The 24,858-nt window shown below is 35.0% G+C and overlaps 2 protein-coding genes across 2 annotated transcripts in view; one reads left to right on the top strand and one right to left on the bottom strand.

Annotated features, from left to right (window-relative positions):
• Nucleotides 1-4,008, bottom strand: part of SLC35A5 (solute carrier family 35 member A5) — a 55,206-nt gene extending 51,198 nt beyond the window's left edge. Inside the window, exon 1 of the mRNA XM_074214490.1 lies at nucleotides 3,926-4,008. The gene's annotated coding sequence lies outside the window, so the exon portion shown is untranslated. The remainder of the gene's footprint in view (nucleotides 1-3,925) is intronic.
• The window catches only part of ATG3 (autophagy related 3), a 37,443-nt gene extending 14,858 nt beyond the window's left edge, over nucleotides 1-22,585 (top strand). Inside the window, exons 7-12 of the mRNA XM_074214501.1 lie at nucleotides 983-1,061; nucleotides 2,636-2,670; nucleotides 2,960-3,115; nucleotides 4,237-4,364; nucleotides 7,149-7,217; nucleotides 8,490-22,585. Of these exons, the coding sequence (XP_074070602.1) occupies nucleotides 983-1,061; nucleotides 2,636-2,670; nucleotides 2,960-3,115; nucleotides 4,237-4,364; nucleotides 7,149-7,217; nucleotides 8,490-8,571 (549 nt within the window). The 3' untranslated portion in view covers nucleotides 8,572-22,585. The remainder of the gene's footprint in view (nucleotides 1-982; nucleotides 1,062-2,635; nucleotides 2,671-2,959; nucleotides 3,116-4,236; nucleotides 4,365-7,148; nucleotides 7,218-8,489) is intronic.
• Nucleotides 22,586-24,858: the final 2,273 nt, after the last annotated feature.

The raw sequence follows: 24,858 nt of genomic DNA, 5'->3' as shown, positions 1-24,858 counted from the left end.
CATAATTGTGCATTTATTCTGAATGAGTAGAGATACTTGACAAAAAGAACATCTGAATCTGGGTTTAATAGAAAATTTGTTAATTTTTTTTTAATTTCCACATGATAGAAATTTAATTTTTATCTTGCCTGATAAGTAACTCTTGGTGGTTACCATTGATAAATCTCTTTTTAAAGAGGTGATGAAATTAGTTAATTTTTCATCTTTAGAAGCAATTTCTGTTCACTCTGATAATCTTTCCTTTTATCTCTTATTTTGCATTTGGCAAACGACTCTTGTCATTCATCATCTGGTCATTAACAAGCAAATACAATTTTCTAGGCATGACTAGACCACTGCTATGAATATTGTCACTTGCTATTGCTGTTTCTCTTTCATCCAGATTTATACATTGTTCCTAGAACATGGGATGAAGTCTGCCCTGTAGTAACAATTTGCCAGAAGTTTCCTAATTTGCAGTTGATATATTTTGTTTGAGATACATAGGCATTAAAAGATGGCTTAATGGCACTTCTTTAGTGGCAAGGAGAATAGGTAAAATGATAAAGTAGATGAATTTGGATTTAGAATTTATCACATTTATTATACTCAAGATTTGTGGAATATCAGTCTTGTAAAAATGATTGTTCTTTGTGGAACATACAGCATTTCAACCATACATGGTAAACAGTATTGCTGTATCTTAGAATTAATTAAGCCAATAGCTTTAAGTCCCTAATGTGTTGCAATTAAGCATAATTTTTGCTTTAGTTAGAAATATGATATTGTTGGGATTTAGCAGGTAAGTACATTTTGCTGTACTTAAAGCAAGACATTTATTTCACCCTGTGATAGGCATGTCAATGATTTAATTTAACTTAACTTTTTTCTCACTAGGGGCAAGATTAACTGAAAATAGTTTCTATTTTATTGACTATCTTCTTGTTTTTAGATTTTTTTTTTACATTTGTACTATAATTGGCTTTAAATGTGATTTTCAAAGGATAGTATAAAACAAGACTGCTCAGCTTTATGTGATGAGGAAGAAGAGGAAGATGAGGGAGAAGCAGCAGATATGGAAGGTATTTTTCCTTTAGATTTGATTGAATCATTTTATGGTGTTAATTTTAGAATGATAAATATGATAGATGAAACCTAGACAACAAAATAATATTCTTAAAATATAATATAGAAGGCTATGTAATGTGAATTTGCCTGCAGACTGGGGAAGGAAAAGAAGGAGGCAGGAAAGACTCTCTGCATCTGTGGTGGGAGGTAGCTGTTAGACAATTCAAGGACAAGTAGGGGCCAAGGACAGAAGAAAGAGAGGAGAGGAACACTGAGGACTGGGGCAGATGTATACCAGTGTGAACTAAAGGAAGACATGTGGAGGAGGAGACATTTAGGCAATTGGATGGAGAGCAGGCAAAGGTTTCCTCTCTTGACTCTGATTTCCTCCTTATCTAGCCCTTTGCATCTCTCCATGCCTTTTGTTCTTCTGCTTTCACTTGGAAGGTTTTTTGTTCTTTTTTGATGGAGAGGAATGGGATATCACAGAGCACTAAACAAAAGTGGAGAGAGAGATCACAGTACTGTACAATCAAGTGGCCTAAGGTTTTATGGAATGTGTGTATTTCTTTCAGAATTCTTTGTAAAGTTGAATTTGTGTACTGTGAATTTATGTTAAATGAAAACTCCCTGTTTGTCTTTCTCTGTCTCTATTTTTCTATCTCTGTCTCTCTGTCTGTCTGTCTCTCATATTGTACATATATATATATACATACATATATAATATATTTATATGTATTATATATATATATCCATACACACACATATGCACATGCTACTCAGGGAATAAATTAATTGCTGCTATCAATAAAGAAGTAGTAATAAGTTATACTTTATTGCCTTAAGAGGGCGATTGCTTATTTGCAGAATCACATGATTAAAACCTGTGTTCTTTAGTTAGAAACCTTGCATAATCTTGGTGTTCCCTAGTTTACAAAGAAGACTAAAAATGTCTTCTTGTTTTGTTATTCTGGAACTTACACATTATATCTTAGTGTAATGACCAATGGGGAAAATTATTCTTAGCTTTGTCATACCAGTTGTTTTTAATGAGCTATGATCTCTATCAGGTCAAAAGGTTACAAATGTTTTGTCTTTTACCAGATGAATGAAATTTATGTAAGAGGTTCATGGTATCAAGCCATCTTTTATCTGTTTATTTACATCAGTGTTTCCAAGATCTATTGTACTGGAATGGTACCTCTTCCACCAATGCAGATTGCAGCAGTCTTATGTTTTAGTAGTTTTCAACTTGCTGGATTCTAAAAAATTTCAGTACTTCTGGGTGAATGAGTCTCTCCAACTGAGTTAGTCATCCTTAAAAAACAAAACATTCTGCTCAGATATTATCTGCTTGAGCTTTTCCAGGCTGGTTGAAGGAATGTCAGCTTGTGCTCTACTGATGACCTTGTAAGGGTCCAGGTTAACCTCACATTACAGTGAGCCATCAGAGTGGAACATCAGGAGAGGATTTTTCTTACTATCTTTTAAAACTTTTTTTTTGGACACACTGAAATGATGTATATTTTTTTAAACTTGGTAAATTTTTAATTCTTATTTTAATTATATTTTACTCTTTCTAACACAGAATATGAAGAGAGTGGACTCTTGGAAACAGATGAGGTTTGTAAATGGGCTTCTTGGTATTTTTTAAGTAAACCAGTTTATCTTCCAAGGAATCTTTCATAAATTCACATTCTTATAATCTTTAAAATTTCTAATGAGAAATTTCAGTTTTGACTTCAATCATTTCCCTTTGAGAAAACAAGGTAAATCTAAAAGATACAGGGAAGGAGAAAAAATTTCTAATATTTGTCATAAATAATGGCTAACATTTGTTTTAAGGTTTTCAGAGCATACTTTCTCATTTGTTAATGCCATTTTTCTTTTTTCTTTCTTTTATGTACTTCAGGCTACTCTGGACACAAGGAAAATAGTAGAAGCCAACAAAGTTAAAAATGATGCTGGAAGTGAAGATGCTATTTTACAAACCAGAACTTATGATCTTTATATCACATATGATAAATATTATCAGACTCCAAGACTCTGGTTATTTGGTTATGATGAGGTAAAACCTATAAGGAAATATTTTTTAATGAAAATAATTTGCATTGAAGATAAGATTTGATTTTTTTTGCTTAATTTTTATGACTTTATGACTATGAATCTGATTTGGTTTTATACTTAATACTTTTGAACTTGGTTTTACATTTTGGAGGAACAATAATTTCAATAATATAGGACCATATTAATAATACTTTAAACATATGTAGGTCATTGTTTTATTACCGTTGGGCATGTTGGTTTTACCTAAAGTTATCTGTTTGAACTTTTATCTCCAAAATTTGAGAGAATCAAAGTTAGATTCCCCCCCCCAAATATGGTGTTAAAAATAAGAGAGAAATCTATTAAGAATATATAACTTTAAGGGTAACTACGTGGTACAGTAGATAGAGTACTGGCCCTGAAGTCAGGAGTACCTGAGTTCAAATCCAGCTTCAGACACTTAATAATTACCTAGCTGTGTGGCCTTGGGCAAGCCACTTAACCCCAAATGCCTTGCAAAAAACAAATCAAAAACAAAAAAAAACCCCAATATATAATTTTATAGCACTTTATAATTTTGAAAGTACTTTCCTATCTGTGTAAGGTAGGACAAGTCTCATTACTCCCGTATTTACAGATGAGGATACTGCAGTTCAGTATCTGAGGGATCTTGCCTACATTCACATCCCTGTACATAGTAGAGCCAGGACTCATAACTGGGTCTTTCTGCTGTACTATAGTATCTTTCTATAAGATCATATGGTTTTGGTTTTTTTTTGCTCAAGTCTTCTTAAATATTTGTCTTATTGAAATAAAAGATAATAGACCATACCTTCAAAGGAATAATGAGAAAGTGGTGGGTCAAAATAAATTAGAGGTAAGTAATTATTATGTTTTTGAAAGTGTTTCTCTTGTATCTTTGGGGTGTTAAATTCCGCAGAAATAGACTTTGTGTCTACCTCCCTTAGCTCTGAAGGCATTTTCTTCATCCATAGGTGAATAAAATTTTTCAAAAGTAGAACCTGGAGATTAGAGGAGGGGAAATGAAAATTATAGATTAGAGAAAATTTTAAGCCTATCATAGAAAGCAGTCCTTAAACTAAAAGATACTAAGCAATTTCAAAACATACTCTGGGCCTTCAGCAACGGCAACCTTTAACAGTAGAGCATATGTATGAAGACATCAGTCAAGATCATGTGAAGAAAACAGTGACCATCGAAAATCATCCTCATCTTCCACCACCTCCCATGTGTTCAGTTCACCCATGCAGGTATGTTTGATTTCTTTTGCAGGTCTTATAATGCATTGATGAGTGTCCTGGGAACCTTTATGTTCCATAGATGCAAAAATTTAGTGTTTGTTAATCATGTTTGCTGCCTCAGTTTTCTCATCTGTAAAATGAACCAGAGAAGGAATTGGCAGATAACTCCAATTTGCCAAGAAACCCTCAAATGTGTTTACAAGAAGTTGAACAAAACTGAAAGGAATGATCATTTGCACATTTATATTCAGCTTTCTATTTAGTTTGTGCATGTATCCTAGCTCACAAGCATGTACCTAGGCTCTTGACTTCTGGGCCTCATAGCTACTACCATTGTTGTGACTTTAAAGAATCCAAAAGAACTTCTAGATTTTAATGCCTATTTTTAGCAGATTGTTTTAGAATAGTCTTATAGATTATTTTTGTCTAGGTATGTAAAAGGAAATTTGTAAAGTTTTAATGTTTTTTATTACTTTTAAATTGCCATTCATGAAGAAAATAGACTGGTTTGAGAATTGTTATCAGACCTCTTTCTCTATCTTTAGGTTCCCAGCCAGTCTATTAGTTAATAATCCCCTAAGGCTGTTTTATCACTATTTGTAACATTGAGGATCTGGGGACACTGATGTAGGTGTAAAGTTAAATCATGAACATAAGTGAAAAATTTACCATTTATATATTGTGCATATAGCTGAATTCTCTCATTCCCCCAAAATAAATTAGAGTTATAGAAGTCTAAATCAGGAACTAATGATTTTACCTTAATTCAGGTATGACTAAGTAGTGGAAAATTTTAATTGAAATAATCTATAATGAACAAATACTGATTTCTTCTTCAAAACTGAAGGCTGTACAAGTAAGAATAAGGCATGAACTAGGCAAACAAATATTAAGTATGACTTATGCATAATTACTGCCAAATTCATGATATTGAGTATGCTTCATAAACCTCAACTTTTACTTTCATGACTTGTCTTAACATCACCCACAGACTTTCTTAGGACACATTCTGAGTCCTGGCCTCCGAGCTCTCTGTACCAGACTGTGCTATCAGTGAAGTTAATCAGTTGTGTTTACTATCTTCCTGTACTCAAACTACTCTTAATCTGAGCATTCACAAGTTTAATTAGGTATTACCATCTTGAGGTTTGAGTGCCATCTAGTCTTTCTTTTGACTGCCAGCTATGTGATAGAATCTTCTTGCATCTCTTCTTCTTTACTAACTTCAGTTTGCTCACTGTTTTATTTTTTAAAGAAATTATGCCCTTCCCTAAACATAACCTGAAAAATGCTGAATCTTAAAAAAAAAACTAGAATTTTGTATATGTGTGGGTAAATGCCTATGTACCTAAGTACTACTTAAGTCTATATGTACCTAACTGCTTATTCATCTATAATTTTTTTGCATTTAAATATCTTTTATTTAGTTTTAAAATTTGGAATTTGAAATCTGTATAAAATGACTTGGTTTCTCTGAGCTTTAACTCCAGGATAGTTTCTCTTCATTTAATGGTAACTTAATAACATTAAAAAAGTGTAACCTGGGGGCAGCTAGGTGGCACAGTGAATAGAGCACCGGCCTTGGAGTCAGGAGTACCTGAGTTCAAATCCGGCCTCAGACACTTAATAATTACCTAGCTGTGTGGCCTTGGGCAAGCCACTTAACCCCATTTGCCTTGCAAAAACCTAAAAAAAAAGTGTAATGTCTTCATATGACTGTTCTAGCCAAGGTATTCGTCAAAAAACAAAATAACCAGAAAAGCATGTTTCTGATTTTTTATCTAATCACTTCTAATAGAGACTTGTCATTAACTTTTTTCAGTGATTCCTACAAGTCTTCTCTTTAAAAAAAAATGTACTCACATGCAAATTCAGAGGTTTATTCAAGTAAATGGTGCATAGTTGTAATAGAATAAAGCTCTTTAATTTCTTCAAAAGTTTTTATGGCAAATTTTCCCATCACTTCTTATTTACCATTACTTTTGTATTCCCCAAAAAAACCAGTCACTTACTGTTGCTAGATCATTATGAACAATAGGAGAGGGATAAAAATCAGTAATTCTTTAATGTTAGTTGCTTAAAACTCTCATTGGGCCTGAACAGGTAAAAGTAAATTTTCTAAGAGATTTCTTCTTGATTTGAGACTTTTGGGCACATTTTTTAATCCATCAATCAGTAAACATTTATGAAGGACCTCCTGTAGAATTTGCCTCTGATTACTGTCACCAATTGACATTGATTTTACTGTTTGGGTAGAGCAGGCATAAATCTTTACCACAAAAATAAGTTAATTTTAAATAAGAATTGTGCAGTATTATATAGAACAAAGTACCAAAAAACTCAAACCCTAAACACATTTGTTTTTGGTCCATCTCCTTTGGCCCACTTGATCTCAAATTCTTATTGAAATTAGTTAAAATTTATTTTTTTTCAATATGAGACCATCTTTGCTTTTAAGAGCCACAGGGCCCCAATGGTTTGCTTGAACTCAACAGTTCTGATTTTGATTAATAGGCTCTTTTCTTCTGAAATATACTTTCTTTTGGAGTTCTCTGGTTGCTCTCTGCCTTTTTATAATGGAAGTATATGACATCAGTATCTGTCCATAGCTGTTTTTGGCAACTTTTCCCTCCCCCAAAAAACTAAATGAATAACTTGTAGTAATTCTGAATCATTATACTAAACAAAAAGCCATAACATGACTTTAAACCTAATAGATTTCTTCCTTGTGCCATTGAGAAAATGCCATTTTTCACTTTGGCATGATTGGCCTCTTTGTTTTTGCTTTTTCAGACATGCTGAAGTGATGAAAAAAATCATTGAGACAGTTGCAGAAGGTGGAGGAGAACTTGGTGTTCATATGTATCCTTGACTCAATGGAGTATTTAGTTTTTGGCAAATTATAGTTTTTATGGGATTTTCCTTTTTTGTATATGACATTATAGCTTTAAAGTTACAAAGTTTCTGTTCTTTAATAAATTTCCTCTATATTTTGGACCTAGCGAAAGGTCCTGGAATTCATTCGGGACATTTAAGTGAGTTAAATTTCGCATTGTTTCATGGCCATGATCTGATCCTCTAACCTTAGATATATTTTACATATATATAGATATATATAGATATATAGATATAGATATATGTTTTTGTTCAAGAGGAATGAGTAATGTATGTATCTTGTCATACTTGTCATTCATGCTGGGAAAAAAGAGGTCAAAGGGTGATTAATAATATTATCTACATTTTAAAAATATAACCCATAAAGTACTTTTTCTTCTTTTCCATCAACTGTACCTACAATTTAGCACACTTGTTTAATCACATTTTGTTAGGCCTGTTATTCTCTGAAGGAGTCTCTAGAAAACTCATATTGAATTGATGTTTACCACATATTGAATTGATGTTTACCTCATAGTGAACTGATGTTTACCTGGTGTTTTAGAAAGAACCAGTCCTACCATAAGGAGTCAGAAAGTTTTTTGTGGTCAGAGTCTGCATGTTGCTGCTAGATTTCATTGAAGCCATTCAATTTAGGAATCTTCTATTTAAATATTTTTAATTATTTTTCACATTGATTCAGTACTTTTTATATCCCTCCGTATCTCTTATTTTCTAATTCTTGTTTTCCTTTTCTGTGATCTGGAAAAAAACTTTAGTTTTCTGAAAAGTTAGGTGATCAAAGGAGAGGTTTATAGAAACTATGAAACTTATTAGTTCCTGTCAAAATTTAAAAGTACTGAATGGGATCAAGTTGTCATAGATGTTAAAAGTAACAGTGCTGGGGTGACTAGGTGGCATAATGGATAGAGCACTGGCCCTGCATTCAGGAAGATTTGAGTTCAGATCTGATCTCAGACACATAATAATTACCTAGCTGTGTGACCTTGGGCAAGTCACATAACCCCACTGACTTATAAAAAACAAAAAGATAAAACAAAAAAAACCCAAAAGTAATAGAGCTTTGGATTGGGATAGATATGGAAATAATAGATGAATGTATTGCAATTTGTTGCTTGTCAAAATATTTTTAAATATCAACTATTTTACTAATGATATGGTACTATTTATTAAATGTCCTGATATTGTTACCTTATAACTTGTTTACAAATTTTATTTTCCTTAGCTAAATTCCTCTAGGTATCTTCTCATTTTCCTGAAATTTGTACAAGCTGTCATTCCAACAATAGAATATGATTACACAAGACACTTCACAATGTAATAAAGAGATAATAAATTCTATGCTAATTATTGATTCTAATTTTAAAAGATTTAATCCATAGATGTGACCATACTCACCAATGAATACAATTTCTGTAATAAAGGGACTTATGTTTATTCATTAAACAAAAAAAGATGTTCCATTACCAGCCTTGTTTAATAAAACCTGTGTGCAAAGAAACTAACTTAGCTTGCTTATTTTATAAAATATTTCACTTTATGCCAGATTTCTTATGATACGGTATTATAACTTTCATACTCAGTTCTGTATTATTTTCTAGATCATAAACCCTTATGATTCACTTAAGAAATTTTATATAATATTTTTAATGCAAGTAAGTCATCTCTTTTTTAAAGATAAACTTTTCTGACTACTAGAATAAATTTAGGGAACTTCTTTCTAGTTTGTGATATCTAAGTAGTAAAATATATTTTTTATTGATAATTTTATATGGATTATATCGAAGTAAGAGTCAGGATGGTTTAATGTATAGAAACCTTCCAAGATAAAATTCTGGGTTCCAGTTCTGCCTCTAACACATACTGGTTTTGTTGTGGTGAGCAAGTCACTTAAATTATCAGTACTTTCCTTCCCCTCCTGGCAAAGTTCTGTGTAATGATGATAACTAGTAATTATATTGTCCTTTAAGGTTTGAAAAGTGCTTTTTAAGTAGCTCTCATTTGATCTTATGAGATAAATGCTGTAATCATCCCTGTGAAGTAGATATTATCCTTTTTTTATAGATGGGGAAACTGAGGCTGAGAGAAGTTAGGGGATTTGCCCAGAGTCTTATAGTAAGATTTTGAGGAATGAGTCAGTTTCAGTTAAACATACTATCCATGATGGACCTTGAGCTCAATATAATAAGTTGCAGAACAGATGCCCATCTATACTGGTCAGGAAAGTTACCTTACTAGAGTTCTCCATACCAACAGAAGCGCAGGTTCAGACCCAGTAAGGTATTTATAAATACATAAATGTATCTGTAAGCAAAATAATAACAAGGACTTGAAAATGCATGGAGGTAGACGGGTATTTTGAAGATGTGAATCAGGTTGTTAAAAGGGCTTATGTTATATGTTTCTATGAAACTGTTCCTTAGAGCTTTCTCCTCTGCCCCCATCTGCTGAGCCAGGTAAGATGGTTCTGCAGTGATTATTTCAGAAAAAAAGGCACAAGTCTATCTGAAGCAGGGGTATGAAATTGGTCTCATTTGCCTAGCATGTACAGAGGTGATCATGGAAGAGAACCACTGTAACCCTCAAATTCTCATGCTTCTCTTTTTCAACCCATATATGTCTTTTTCCTCTTCTGTTCCTAATCTGTCTGAATCTTTTGCTTTCTGGTCTTTACAAGAAAACCATTAAAGTATTATGTAATGTGGTTGTTTCCCTGCACTGTGGAGATGGTTTGTTAGAGAAATCTTGATATGGAGCCTTTCCACTTAGTCCTAATCCAGAGTCACTTCTACATTTTGAGGAGCCTGCTTTAGGCAATTCTCAGGTGATAAAACTTCTCTGCAACTTGGAGTCTTAAAGATTGTTTTAGAAAGCTGTTAGTGTTTTAGAAAACAGTTCAATGACTTTTTCACACAATATCTCAAAGGCAGGATGTGAACCCCGATCTTTCTAACTTTCAAGTTACTCTATCCTTTATGCTTCACTTTTAAAGTAGATTCAAAATGATGCTAATGTCATCATTTTCATGATAATAGCTAGAATTTATATAGCACCTCTATTTGCCAGGAACTATATTAAGCACTTTATAAATATTTTCTTATTTGATCCGCACAACTCTGGGAGATTGGGGCTATTATTCCCATTTTGCAGTTGGGGTTAAACAGAAGTTAAGTGACTTGCCCAGGATTATGCAGTATGTCTGAGGCTAGATTTAAACTTAAATCTTCCTGACTCTAGGTTCAGTGCAACACCTGGTTGTTTGTTTCTTTTTTCCACTTTAGTTGCTTCTAAACACCCAATAAGTCTGTGAGTATAAGAATTAGTTTTTTTTTATACAGAAATCATTCTTATCTCATGAATTCAACTTGTATTTGACTCTTAGGATTTACAGATTAAATAAAAATTTGATTATCAAACATGTAGTTCCTACCTTTAGTCCCCACTAGATGACACAAATCAACTAGTAATCATAAATTGAAAGCATTGCAATGCACACAAAGATAATATCCATCCCAACTAAATCTACATTCCAGAAAAGTTAATTATGAAACCATTGTGTTTCACACAAAGATAATTTAATCCATATAATCCCATCAAAGTTAATTGTGAGAGTTTTGAGAGAAGTCAATAAAAAAGTGAATCTTTAAGAAATTGATCCACAAAAAAAGTTAGCTCTTATTTAAGAAAAGCACCATAGTCTAAAGCTTGTAGTCTGATTCATATGAAACCCTTCCTTTATTGACCAGCATGCAGTTGGACCAGTAAGCCCTACTTAAAATGTTAGGGAAGAAAAAAAAAAGAAATAAAGCTGTCAAATGACTTGTTAACTTCTGCCCAAGTAGAGGAAGAGAAACTATAATATTCTCACTTCCCTAAAACTGTTCCTGTTTTTCACTTGCCCTAAAGTCAGACTGTTTCAAACTGACCTTATGTTCTCATCACAGACCCTGGGACCTGAAAAGGCATTTAGTTTATCCCATTATAGATGAGAGGTAATTGAAGTCTTGGGAAGTTGTAACCTATTCAAATTCATAAAATAATCAGAGGAGACATTTGAATCCAGGTCTTCTACTCCTACAACCAAATACATTTTCCACTTAAAATTCCTTCCACTGCCATAGAGAGCATAGACTTTCCTATATAACTGGAAAGGCTATGAATGCAGCTAAGTGTTTCTGAACAATGGATATGGAATATTATATAGGTTGAAAAGCCTGACTATCTTTGTCCACAGAAGTTTTGGCCATCAGGTGACAAGTCTTTTGGCCAGCACTGCTCTTAATCAACAGTCACCTAAACTATAGAAGTGCTTCAGTCTTCACAGCAACATAATTACCTGATCCTTTAAATATATCAGAGGAATATGTGAATAATTGAAGAGCTGCCAAGAAATACAGGGGAATGGTAGGGACTACTTTTGCTAAAGACTTTACCTAAGGAAGCCTTGATTCTGTCACTTTGTTTACTTAACAATTTAAGTGTAAAAGCCTTTGCTTATCTTATCCAACCAATGCCTTCCATAGATATCCCCACCATTCATTTTTTTCCTGGACCATCCTCCATGCTGTTGCATATTTTTGTTGTTTCTTTTTTGGTTATTATTTTGTTGGTTTTTCCCTTCTTTCAGCCCCTCTCCTACCTTCAGAGAAGGCAGACAATATTATATCATTTATATGTGTGAAATCATGCAAAACATTTCCATGTTAGCCTTGTCACAAAAAAGAAAAAAAATGAGAAAAATTATATTTCTATTTGCAGTCAAGAGTTTATCTGTTTTCTTTCTGAAGGTGGATGGCATTTTTCATGTGGCCCTTAAGAATGATCTTTGATCATTGTATTAATCAACTGACCCCAGCTGATCTTCATTACAGTAGTGCTGTTAATATATAATTATTGGTTTTGCTCCTTTCACTTTGCCTCAGTTCTAAGTGGTCTGAAACTATCCCTCATCATTTCTTATAGCACAATAGTATTCCATCATAATCAGACCATAACCTTTTCTGCTGTTCCCCAATTGATGGGCAGCCTCTGAATTTCCAGTTCTTTAGTGTTCTAGAAGAGCTGTTATTTAATATTTTTGTGCATATAGGTCCTTTTCCCTTTTAAAAAAAAAAAAAACTTTGGAATATAGAACTGATAGTGTTATTGTTGGATCAAAGAGGTATGCAAAATTTTATACTCTTTTTGGGTATAGTTCCAAATCATTTTCCAGAACAATTTACAATTCCACCATAAGTTTTTTAGTATACTTTCCCCCCATCATTTTCTCCAGCATTTGTCATTTCTCATAGATAACGGGGGTGCATCTTAAGGTTGTTTTAATTTGCCTTTCTCTAATCAATAGTAATTTAGGACAGTTTTTGATATTACTATAAGTAGCTTTTGATTTTTTTTCCGGATACTGCCTGTTTATATGTTTTAACTATCAGTTGGGGAGTAGTTCTTATTTTTGTAAATTTAGCTTCATTTCCTATGTATTTGAGAAATAAGACCTTTATCAGAGAAACTTGCTTGTAGAAGTTTTTGATATCACTTCATTGTATATGGTACTTTTATCAAAGTGTAGTTTCCTTGTTTATTTTTTAAACTAGGGTTATTTTTCTTTTGCTTTCCCCTAAGATCAGGCTTACTACTGCCTTTTTTTTACTTTAACTGGAGTATATTAAAATTCTGCTTCAGATCGTTATTTTAATTTTGTGTATGTTTTCTTTCTAAGACCTTAGTTGTAGGCTGAGAAACCAAAGAACATATCTTGGGACTTTAGGGAAATTTTATTTTTTGCTAGGCAATGGGGTTAAGTGATTTGCTCAAGGTCACTTAGCTAGGTATTTATTAAGTTGTATGGGGTCAATGAAGAGTTGGACACCATTGAAATGACTGAACAATAGATTTGCCTCTAGCCAATTTTCTTTTGTTTATCTTTTCTTTTGTTTCTGACCCCTACCTTCCTTAATTCACTGTTCCTTTTAATCACCCCACTCCCCTTTTCTTATCCCCTTTTTCTTCCATTGTTGGATAAGTAAAATTTCTATACCCTTCTGTATGTATGTATGTGTGTGTGTTTTATGGTTTGTGTGTGTATTAAGTATACATATCTTTTTTTCTTTTTGAACCAATTTAGAATGTGGTTCAAGCATTGCTCATCTACCCTCATTTCCCACTCTTAATATAAATGCTTTTTTTGCACACTTCTCTTATGTGAGATAATTTTCCCTATTCTACTTGTCCCTTCTCCTAGTGCATCCTTTTTTACTTCATTTTTGGGGGATCATACCAACATAATCACCTAATACCTATGTCCTTTATGTAGACTCCTTAACTGACTTAATAATGATAAAGTTCTTAGGAGTAACATTTGTTAAATTTTAAAAAGTATTTTTATCCAAAAAAATTTTTTTAACATTTTGAATCCTTCCAACTTTCCCTCCCCCCTTCCCTGATAAGCAATCTGATAAGAGGTTATACAAGTGTCATCATATAAAACATTTCCATATTAGTCATTTTTTGGGGAAAAAACAAAAAGAAACATGCTTTCATTTGCATTCAGACTTCATCAGTTTCTTCTCTGGAGGCAGATAGAATTTTTCATTGAGAGTCCTTTGGGATTGTTTTGGATCATATTGAAAATAGCTAAGTCATTTTTAGTTCATCATACTTTTAAGAATTCATAAAAAAGATAAAAAAGGATGAAGAAAGCATTCAATATGGTTAAATTGTTTATATTTCTACATGGAAAGATATTTATAGCTCTAAAGAACGTTTTTGCTATTAGGGCAATTAGAAGGTGTATATATATGGAAAGAGAGAGAGAGGATAAGGGTTTATATGTCAATAAATCTGATAAGTGAAATGGATGAATATTTACAGAAATGGAAATTGCCTAGATTAATAGAAGAGAAAATGCATAAATAGCTCCACTTAGAAAAAGAAATTGAATGATCCTCAATGACCTCCCTAAGAAAAATTTCTAAGGGTCAGATGAATTGATAAGCAAATTCTACCAGGCATTTAAAGAAGAATTTATCCAAATACTATATAAACTTTTGGAATAATAGACAAAGAAATCTTCCTAAATTTTTTATGACATTTATTAAGCTAATGCCTAAAAGCAGGAAGAGCAAAAAACAGAAAACTAGACAAATTTTCCTAGTGAATATTAATACAAATTTTTAAATAAAATATTAGTAAGGTAATTACAGTAGTATATCACAAAGGTTATACATGATCAGATGGGATCTAGGAATACAAGGCTGGTTCAGTATTAGGAAACCTATCAGTATAATTGACCATATCAAAAATAAAAGCAAAAGAAATCAGATTATCTCAATTGATGCAGAAAAAAAGCTTTTCATTACAAAATCCATTCCTATTAAAAATACTAGTGAGCATAGGAATGGATTTATTTCCTTAAAATAAGTAATATCTATCTAAAACCACCAATAAGCATTATCTATATGAGGATAAGTTAGAAGTCTTCCCACAAAAAGATCAGGGTGAAGCAAGTGTCCATTATTACTATTATTATTCAATATTCAGTAGCTAGAAATGCTAACTATACTAATAAGAAAAAAATGAGGGAATTGAAATAGACTATGAGGAGGAAAAGAAATCATTCTTTTGCAAATAATATGATGGTGTACTTAGAGAATCCTGGAGAATCAACTAAAAAACTCATTGAAATAATTAACAACTTTGGCAAAGTTGGAGGATAAAATAAACCCATATAATTCACTGGTATTTGGGGTATATTACTCCCAAAGTCCAGCCGCAAGAGATAGAGAAATTCCTTTAAAAATAAGATAATACAAAATACTTGGGAGTCTACTTGGCAAGACAAATCCAAGAATTACATGAACACAATTATAAAATACTTGACACACAAAGTCAAATCTAAACATTTGGAAAAATACTAATTACTAATGATTAAGCAAAGTCAATATAATTTAAAAGACCATTCTACCTAAATTGATTCAGTATTGTACAATCAAACTATCAAAAACATTTCTATAAAACTAAAATTCATCTGGAAGAACAAAGGTTAAGAATATCAAGAGAATGTTATTCTTGATATCTCATGGAGCTATTAGTTTTCACTTAATCATTTCTAATTTTAAAGGAATTATTTTCTTCAATAAATTTTTGTACTACTTCCATTTGACCGATTCTACTTTTTAAGGAGTTATTTTCTTCTGGTTTTTGAGAAGTTTTTTTTCCAATAATTTTGTTGTGCCTCTTCAATCATTAGGAATATTTTCCCTCTATTCTCTTAGCTTTTTTTTAAACTTCCAGAAATTCTTGCTGGGCTATTTAGTTAGCACTTTTCTTTGAGGCTCTGCTTATAACAATTTTCACATTGTTCACTTGTTACGCATTTTTATGTCTTGGTTTTTCCTACCATATTAGCTTTTTAGGGTCAATTCCTTCCCTCTCCTTCCTTCTTCCCTTCCTCCCTCTCCTCTCTTTCCTCTCCACCCCCTTTCATTCCTTTCCTTCCTTTTGTTATTTGCTCATTTCCCCAGCCTATTTATTGACTTTGAACTTTATGTAAAAATTGGGCTCTATTCACCTTCAGTCTTGTTTGGGACTGCTGTTTTCAGAGCTAGCTCAAAAAGATTTAAGGTTTGTTGCTTCCATGTTGGTGTGATCTGGGGAGAGAAGTGGTCACTGCTTTGCTGATCTGTTCCTATTCTTATTTTTCTGTAGTCACAAGTACCCCTGGAATTGCAGGCAAAGCTGTAAATTTGGCAATGCAGGGTCCTGTGTCTAGGACTAACTCAGGGTGCCCTGTGATCTCTTTGTGACTAGTTGTCTGATCCTTTTGCAGTTGCCTCAAGGCCCACCACTTTTGCTTGTGCTTCAGGCTGGCTTTCCAATTATCAGACCTCTCCCACAGACCTATTACATTGGGCTGGAAAGTGTCTCACCCTGACCTTTTGCTGATTCTGATGCTACATAATTCAATTTGAAGCATTATTTTAAGGTTGTTAGGAAGAGGGGAATCTTTTGGGAGTTAAGGGTTACATTTTGCAGTTGTTGAATTTAAGATGTCTTTGGGACATCCAGTTCAATATATCCAATAGACACTTAGAGATATGAGCCTGAAATCAGGAGAGAAGTTCAGGTTAGTAAATCTGAAAAATCTGCATAAAAATAATCCATGGGAATTGAAATAACCAAGAGTAGAAGCAGGTGGAAGAAGTCTTAGGGGTCACTCACAGTTAATGAGTGTGACTTGAATGAAGGGCTAGGAAAACAAACTGAGAACACATGGTCAGAAAGATTGAAGGAGAACCAGGAGAGAGGAGTCAGGAAAACCTAGAGGGAAGAGAGCATTAAGAAAAGGGGATTGGGGGTGGCTAGGTGGCGGGGATAAAGCACTGGCCCTGGAGTCAGGAGTAGCTGGGTTCAAATCTGGTCTCAGACACTTAATAATTACCTAGCCTTGGGCAAGCCACTTAACCCCATTGCCTTGCAAAAAAACCTTAAAAAAAGGGATTGAGGGCAGCTAGGTGGTACAATGGATAGAGCACCACTCTGGAGTCAGGAGGACCTGAGTTCAAATTTGACCTCAGACCCTGATTACCTAGCTGTATGGCCTTGGACAAGCCAGGTAACCCCATTGCCTTGGGGGGAAAAAAAGAGATTGACAGTGCAAAGGGAGCAGGTCAAGAACAATGAGGATTGGGGGGAAAAAAGCATTAAATTTGGCAAATAAGAATCAGTAATGAAGAGTGGTTTTAGTTGAATGAAACTATTCTCTAAAGTCTTCAGTGATCTTATCCTATTTTTTTTCCCCAATTCAACAAACATTTAGCAGCTACTTGTGATAAATGCTGGGGGATACAAAAAAGCTACTTGTGATAAATTCTGGGGGATACAAAAAAGAGATAGTCCTTGTCCTCAGGAAGCTTGCAATCTAACAGGAGAGAAAACTTGCAAACAAATATATAAAAGCAAGCTATAAATAGGAAATAATTAACAGAAGTAAGGGACTAAAATTAAGAAAGGATAGGGAAGACTGCTACCTTTAACTCTTTTGACTGCCCTCTTTCCCTGAATAGTCTGTTCTCTTGGATTTCAAAACACTGTTCTTTCCATCTCATAATTTTTGCAGTGAACCTGTTTAGGATAGCCTATATTCTTGGCAAATTATAGGGGTTCCCATTGAATTGAAAGTTCCTGGGGTGGCTAGGTGGCATAGTGGATAAAGCACCAGCCTTGGAGTCAGGAGTACCTGGGTTCAAATCCGGGTTCTCAGACACTTAATAATTACCTAGCTGTGTGGCCTTGGGCAAGCCACTTAACACCGTTTGCCTTGCAAAAACCTAAAAAAAAAAGTTCTTGCATCAGAGAATTGTTATTTGTCCTTCATTCTCAAAGAGACCCAATGATGACAAAAAGGTTGACTTTCAAGTGAATTGGATTTAAGTGAGATAGGGCTGTACAAAGGCATCAACCTCATTCTTTCCTCCTGTCATCAGTCCAGTGGCAAGTTATAGGTCAGAGTAACTGCTAATGACTCCAGATGCAGGTGAAGACTTTGGCCTTTGTAAGCCAAGCATCTTCCCAGGTCTCAGTTTATCTGGGGCAATACCCATTCGATGATGAAAGGCTTGGTAAGAAATGTGGCAAAAGATGACCTAGTTTGACTTCACAAAAGAATTAGTGTTAGAGGAGAAGACTCAGTTTCTGGACAGAACAGAAACAATTGCTATTTGTACTCTCAGCCATCAAAACTCTAACAATGAGCAGATGAGACTTAACTGGGACCTAGTATTGTGAGAGCCTGAGTGATTTGGGTTTAAAGGCACAATTAAGTAGCCCCTATTTGAATCTTGATGACCTTTATCAAAACCTGGTTTACTAGACCCATATTTCAAGAAATCATCAATGAAAATTTCATGAGATAAGTTAATTATCCCAATTTTTTGAAAACTGAGCAAATGATAGAATTAATAAATAAGGAATGAAAATATCTCTCAAACCCCAAATATAAAATGATAAAAAATTTATTCCTTTGGGCAGAACACCCACCTGTAAGCGTGTGGCTCCCACATGGACAGAGGGAGAAGAGTAGGAAGAGAAGGGGAGGGAAGAGGAGAGAGAAAATAGTAGCATTGTCCAACTGGAACGTATCCATTGTCCAACTGGTCAGTTGGGTTCTTCGGGGGGGGGGGGGCAGCTGCTATTACCCCGAGACTATTGTACAAATTCATTCTCAAAGAGAGCCAATGACATCAGGAAGATTATGATTTGTCTTACAAGTGAATTAGATTTAAGTGAGGCAAAGCTGCACAAAGTCATCAGCCTTGCTCTCTTAGGAGGAGGAAAATCCTTTAGTGGAAGCCAATCAGTGTTTTGAAGCTAAATTCCTAGTACTCTGGGAGTGCTTCCAGAGGAGAATTTTATTCTCCTCTGTATGGTATGGTATACAAATTGGAAAATATGATTCTGAGCATATCTTCGGATCACTCTCCCCCATCTACTGGTTGCCAATAGACATGCCCATCTACTCTGATGCCAATAGACATGCCCATGTTTCCTTCATCCTTGCTCTTTCACTAGACTCTCTTATGTCCTCTAGCTACAGTTTATCTAAAGATAAGCATAGGTATAGCTACCTATAGCTGCCTCTTTTAAACAAAGATCCTGGAGATAGATAATGAAATATACTTCCCTACAGTTGAGAAGTGAAGGATAATATTGTATATACTGTCAGAAAAAGGTTTGTTTAATTATTTTCTTTGTAAGATTCAATCTGGAGGGGATGGAGAATGAGAAATGACTAATATAAAGACAAGTTCATATATGTGTGTATATATATATGGGAAATGACTACTATAAAGACAAAATGCTATAAAGACAAATGCTAAACAGTACCAATTCCTTCTACTGATTCTCGTATGATGCAGTTTCACATATGAATGAACACTATAGTCTTCTATTTAACCAGTGCAAGAGATAACAGGACTCTTAATCTCCTTACTTTGGATGCTCTATTTCTGGTAATGCAAACTAAGATGGTGTGACCTTTTTTGGCTGCCATATCACTTGATTGATTGATTGATATTAAGCTTGATTCTACGAAGCACTTCCTCAGTTTTTTTATATGCCTCTTGTGACCTGAATTTGTAAAGATCTTTTTTTTTTTGAACACAAGAATACAACTTTGCACATATTCCTATTTCTTATTAGTTGAGGCCCATCCTTCTACACTTTTGAAATATTTTTAGATCTTGATACTGTTACCAAGCATATGAACTATATCCTCTAGTCTGATGTCATCTGCAACCATCTATGCCTTTTTTACAATTGACAGAAATATATTGATCAGCAAAAGGCCAGGAACAGGTTCTTGTGATACTCTTGTTAGACACCATACCTCAGAATTACACATTACACACACTATTACACATCACTTTTTGAATTTTAGTCATTCAACCAGTTTTTAACCAATTCTCTACAATCATAGCACCCACATCTTTTTAGCTCTGTTGAAAAAGAAAATTAAAGTGGCATGACTTTAGTTTTATTAAATTACTATTTTTGACATTTTGTTTTTATATTAACTGTATTTTAGAATATAACTCTCACCTATTCCTACCCAACTCCCATCCAGCCATATGTTCCTTGTAACATTTTTTTAAAAAAGAGAGGAACAAAATTGGCACAGCAAAACTAATCATTACATCAACCTAGTCCAACATTGTATATATTACTGAGGGGAATATATTTTCTCATTTCTCTTGCAGGGCTAAGTTTTATCATTATATTTGTACAACGTTTAAAATATTTCTGTTTTGTTTTAATTTTTTCTATTATTGTTCTTTCCATTTTTATCATGTATATTGTTTTTCAGCTTGTTTACTCAACATCAGTTCATTTGTCTTTCCATACTTTTCTGAACTCTTTATATGCCTCATTTTTTATGTTGTAATAAATATTTGTGATACAAAATTTATTTAGCTCCTTCCCTGTTGATGGGCAACAAATCTGTTCCCCAGGTCTTTGCTATCCTGTATTTGGTGTATCTGTAATTCTTTTCTACATTTTTGCCTTCTGATGAGTATTTGTTTTATGTGTTTAAATTTATATATTAAAGTAGGATCTAAAATTAGGGACATTTTGGTCATTTTTTAAAGCATTACTGCAAATTTGCTCTCCAGGATTGCTGGAACAATTCAGCTTGTTTTTCTTTCATAATCCTTGTAACATTGATTGCTTATCTTTGTAGGATTGTTATTTTTTTATTTAACTAATTCAAAATTTAGAGTGATCTATGATTTCATATGGTTGATTATAGTTTTCTTCATTTAAGAACTATGTTCATGACCTTTGGCTCTTATTCATATTTTTGGCTAGTTTCCTATATACCTTGGGTGTCATCTTTATCAGATATAATTTATATGAAGATTTTTCCCAATTGAAAGTTTCCCTTCTTAGCCTATATGGATTGGTTTTGTTTGTGCAAAAACTTTTCAATATCATATAATCAAAATTATATCTTTTAAAGTTTTAATCCATCTGTTTTCTATGTTTGCTTAAGAATACAAATCCTGGGGGGTGGAGCCAAGATGGCAACATGAAGGGATCGAGTCTTAGGAGCTCTCTGATAAAAACTCATGAACTAAGGACTCTAACTAAACTTTCGAGAGACAGAATCCACAAAGGGACCCAGTGAGGCAGTTCTCCTACTCAAGGTAACCTGGAAAAGAGCAGAAAGGCTCTGCTCCCCCAGGGCCGGAGGGGTGGTCTGCCAGAGGGGTGGCCTGCCAGAGCCAAAGAACTTCAGCCTCCCGGAGGTAGCTCCAGGGCGCTGGGAGCCTCAGCTCACAGCAGCGGGGGAGTCTCCTGAGCTGCACCCCGGGGAGCACATGCACAAAGTGGGGGATCAGTGGGGGACCTCTGCCAGAGTGAGCACATGGAGCCCAGCCCTCAGGGCACACAGCCAGCAGCCTGGTCTTTTGGCAGCCTAGACCTGGAAACAGAAACAGGCAGAGCCGGTAAACAGGAGCCCCCAGGGCATGAGCCCATTGAGCTGAGGGAGGGGAGTGAAGAGAGACTGCATAGCTCTGTCCCCTGCCCCTGGAACAGGACTCTGGGGCTCTGACCACATTCAGATCCTGATCGCAGTCTAGGCCCCCCCCATAGAACAGCAGGGCCCCCCCCACCTCAGCCCCGTGGCAGAGGGGTGTGCTTATGGTCATTCACAGACCAGGAGGGAGGACAGAACCTCACACACTGAGACCCTTGTGGGAGTGTCCCAAAAGCTCAGGAAGCACCCCCCAAAATAGGCTTAGGCTGGGAAAATGAACAAATAAACAAGAGGAAGACCATTGAGAAATATTTTGAAAATGAGCCCAAGAAGGATCAAAATATTCAGTCTGAAGATGAGGAAGCACAAGCTCTTGCATCTAAAGACTCCAAGAAAAACAGAAATTGGGCTCAGGCTATGATAGAGCTCAAAAAAGACTTTGAAAATCAAATGAGGGAGTTAGAAGAAAAACTGGGAAAAGAAAGGAGAGAGAGATGCAGGAAAAACATGAAAATCAAGTCAGCAGCTTAGTCAAGGAAATCCAAAAAAATGCTGAAGAAAACCGCATGCTAAAAAACCAGCTTAGGTCAAATGGATAAAACAGTTCAAAGAGTTATTGAGGAGAAGAATGCTTTAAAAAGCAAAATTGGCCAGATGGAAAAAGAGATAAGAAAACTCTGAGGAGAATAAATCCTTCAGACAAAGAATAGAATTCAGGGAGATTGATGAATTTACCAGAAATCAGGAATCAATACTTCAAAACCAAAAAAATGAAAAATTAGAAGAAAATGTGAAATATCTCATTGAAAAAACAACTGATATGGAAAACAGAATTAGGAAAGATAATTTGAAAATTATTGGAATACCTGAAAGTCATGATCAGGAAAAGAGCCTTGACATCATTTTCAAAGAATTACTACAGGAAAATTGCCCTGATATTCTAGAAGCAGAGGGCAAAATAGAAATGGAGAGAATCCACCGATCCCCCCGAGAAAGAGATCCCAAAAAACCAACCCCCAGGAATATTATAGCCAAGTTCCAGAACTCCCAAGTCAAAGAGAAAATATTACAAGCAGCCAGAAGGACACAGTTCAAATATCGTGGAGCTGCAGTCAGGATCACACAGGACTTAGCAGCAACTACATTGGAAGCTCGTAGGGCTTGGAATATAGTATACTGGAAGGCAAAAGAGCTTAGAATGCAGCCAAGAATGAACTACCCAGCAAGGCTGAATGTCCTCTTCCAGGGAAAAAGATGGACTTTCATTGAACCAGGGGAATTTCAAATGTTCCTTTTGGAATGGCCAGAGCTGAACAGAAGGTTTGATCTTCTGATACAGGACTCAGGTGAAGCATGGAGATTGGAGGAGAGGGGGGGAAATATAAGGGACTTAATGAGGATGAACTGCATATATAGAAAAATGATACTGATAATATTCATATGAACCATCTCAGTTAATAGAGCAGGTTGAGGGAGCTTTTATAGTTGAATCACAGGAGAAAGCTGAATTCGAAGATAAAATATGGTTTAAAAATGGAGTCAATAAGAAAAAAAGGGAAATGGAATGGGAGAAAGAAAAAGGAGAGGGGGAATAGTCCAAGCTATTTCACATAATAAGATTTTTTTTTTATTACAACGAGCTATTGCAATGATATGGAAGGAGGGAGGCAAGGGGGAATGAGGGAACCTTTGCTCTCATCAGAGATGGCTAGGAGAGGAAACAGCAAATATCTTCAATGGGGTATAGACAACTGGAGTATGAAGGAGGGGGGAACAGGGGGAAGGGGTGGGGATGTGAATAAAGGAGGAGAGGATGGACCATGGGGGGACAGTGGTCAGATATAACACATTTTCTTTTTTTACTTCTTGCAAGGGGCTGGGATTGGATGGCCTGCCCAGGACCATAGGGCCAGATGGATTCTGGGCCTAAGGGGGTGGTATGGGGGCTCAGGGCTTCTTGGCCCCAGGACCAGGGATCTGTCTGCTGCACAACTCAGCTACCCTACAGCAGAGTCAGAGTGAAAGGAGAGAGAAAATATAGTACACAGTAGTGGAGAAAAAAGAAAGGGAGTTGCGATCAACAATGGCAACGTTGGAAAAATATGGAAGTAACTTTTGTGATGGACTTATCTTAAAGAATGTGATCCACTCATGACAGAGTTGATGGTGTTGGAACAAATACTGAAACACATTTTTTGTTATTATTATTTGGGGGAGGGTGCAGGGCAAGTGGGGCTGGGTGACCTGCCTGGGGCCACATAGCAGGGTGATCATTGGCTGTCTGGGGCGGGATTCGGACCCAGGTGCTCCTGGCTCAAGGACCAATGCTCTGTCTGCCACCCAGCCACCCCTACTATTATTACTATTTTATTTTATTTGGGGTCTTTTTTTCTTCTTTTTGGTTTTTGCAGTGCAGTGGGGATCGGGTGGCTTGCATGTCACATGGCTGGGTGATTATTGGGTTTATGAGGCTGGATATGGACTCGGGTGCTCGTGGCTCCAGGGCTGGAGCTTCGACCATTGCACCACCTGGCCATAGCTACAATTATTACTATTATTTTTTTTAATTTTAATTTTTTTTCTCCCCCCCTTTACTTTTTTGCCCAAGCAAGTCTATCTATATTCATGGGGGGAGGGGTATTTTGTTCACTTGTAAACAAGTATATTTTATTAATGTAAAGAAAAACATTTGTACAAAATGAGAATAAAAAATAAATTAAAAAAAAGAATACAAATCCTGACTTTGTTGAAATTACTGGATGAAGAAAGGACAAAAAAAAAGAACATTGGAGATGAGGAAAATGTTGGGGGCGGGGAGAGAAGTAGTTTAAATGACCTGATTTAACTTTTTACATTTAGTGTTTTCTTTTTCCCCAGTTACATGTTAAAAAAATTTTTTAAAGTTTTTAAAACTCTGATTCCCAAATTTTCTCCCCCCCTCCCCCACCCTCCTTATTGAAAAGGCAAGCAATTTGATATAGTTTATACATGTGTAATCATGGAAAACGTTTCCTTAATAGTTATGGTGTGAAAGAAAACAGATAAAAAAACCTTGAGAAAAATAAAGTAAAAAGTAAACTATGTTTTGACCTGTATTCAGACACTCTCAATTCTTTTTCTGGGGATTGATAGCATTTTTTATCCTAAGTCCTTCATTGTTGAGAATAACTAAGTCATTCACAGCTCATCATTTTATAACATTGCCATTGCTTTGTACACAGTCCATTTCACTTTGCTCATGTAAGTTTTCCATTTTTTTTCTGAGATCATCCTGCTTATCATTTCTTTTTCTTTTTTTTTAAACTATTTGTTTTTCCAACCACATGCAATGGTAGTTCTTACCAATTTTTTTTAACAAGGTTTTGAGTTTTACATTTTTCCCCTCCTTTCCTTCCCTCTCCCTTCCCCCTGACAGAAAACAATCTTATATAAACTCTTTAACCATACTAAACATAGATCAATATTGAACATATTATGAGAGAATAATCAAATCCAAATGGCAGCAAAAAAATGAGGCAAAAAAAGATAATACACAAGACAACTTTTAAAAATTGAAGAAAATAAACTTTGATC

Source organism: Macrotis lagotis, chromosome 1, assembly GCF_037893015.1.
Source record: "Macrotis lagotis isolate mMagLag1 chromosome 1, bilby.v1.9.chrom.fasta, whole genome shotgun sequence".
Lineage (NCBI taxonomy): Eukaryota > Metazoa > Chordata > Mammalia > Peramelemorphia > Peramelidae > Macrotis > Macrotis lagotis.
This window is presented reverse-complemented; position numbering and strand designations above follow the sequence as displayed.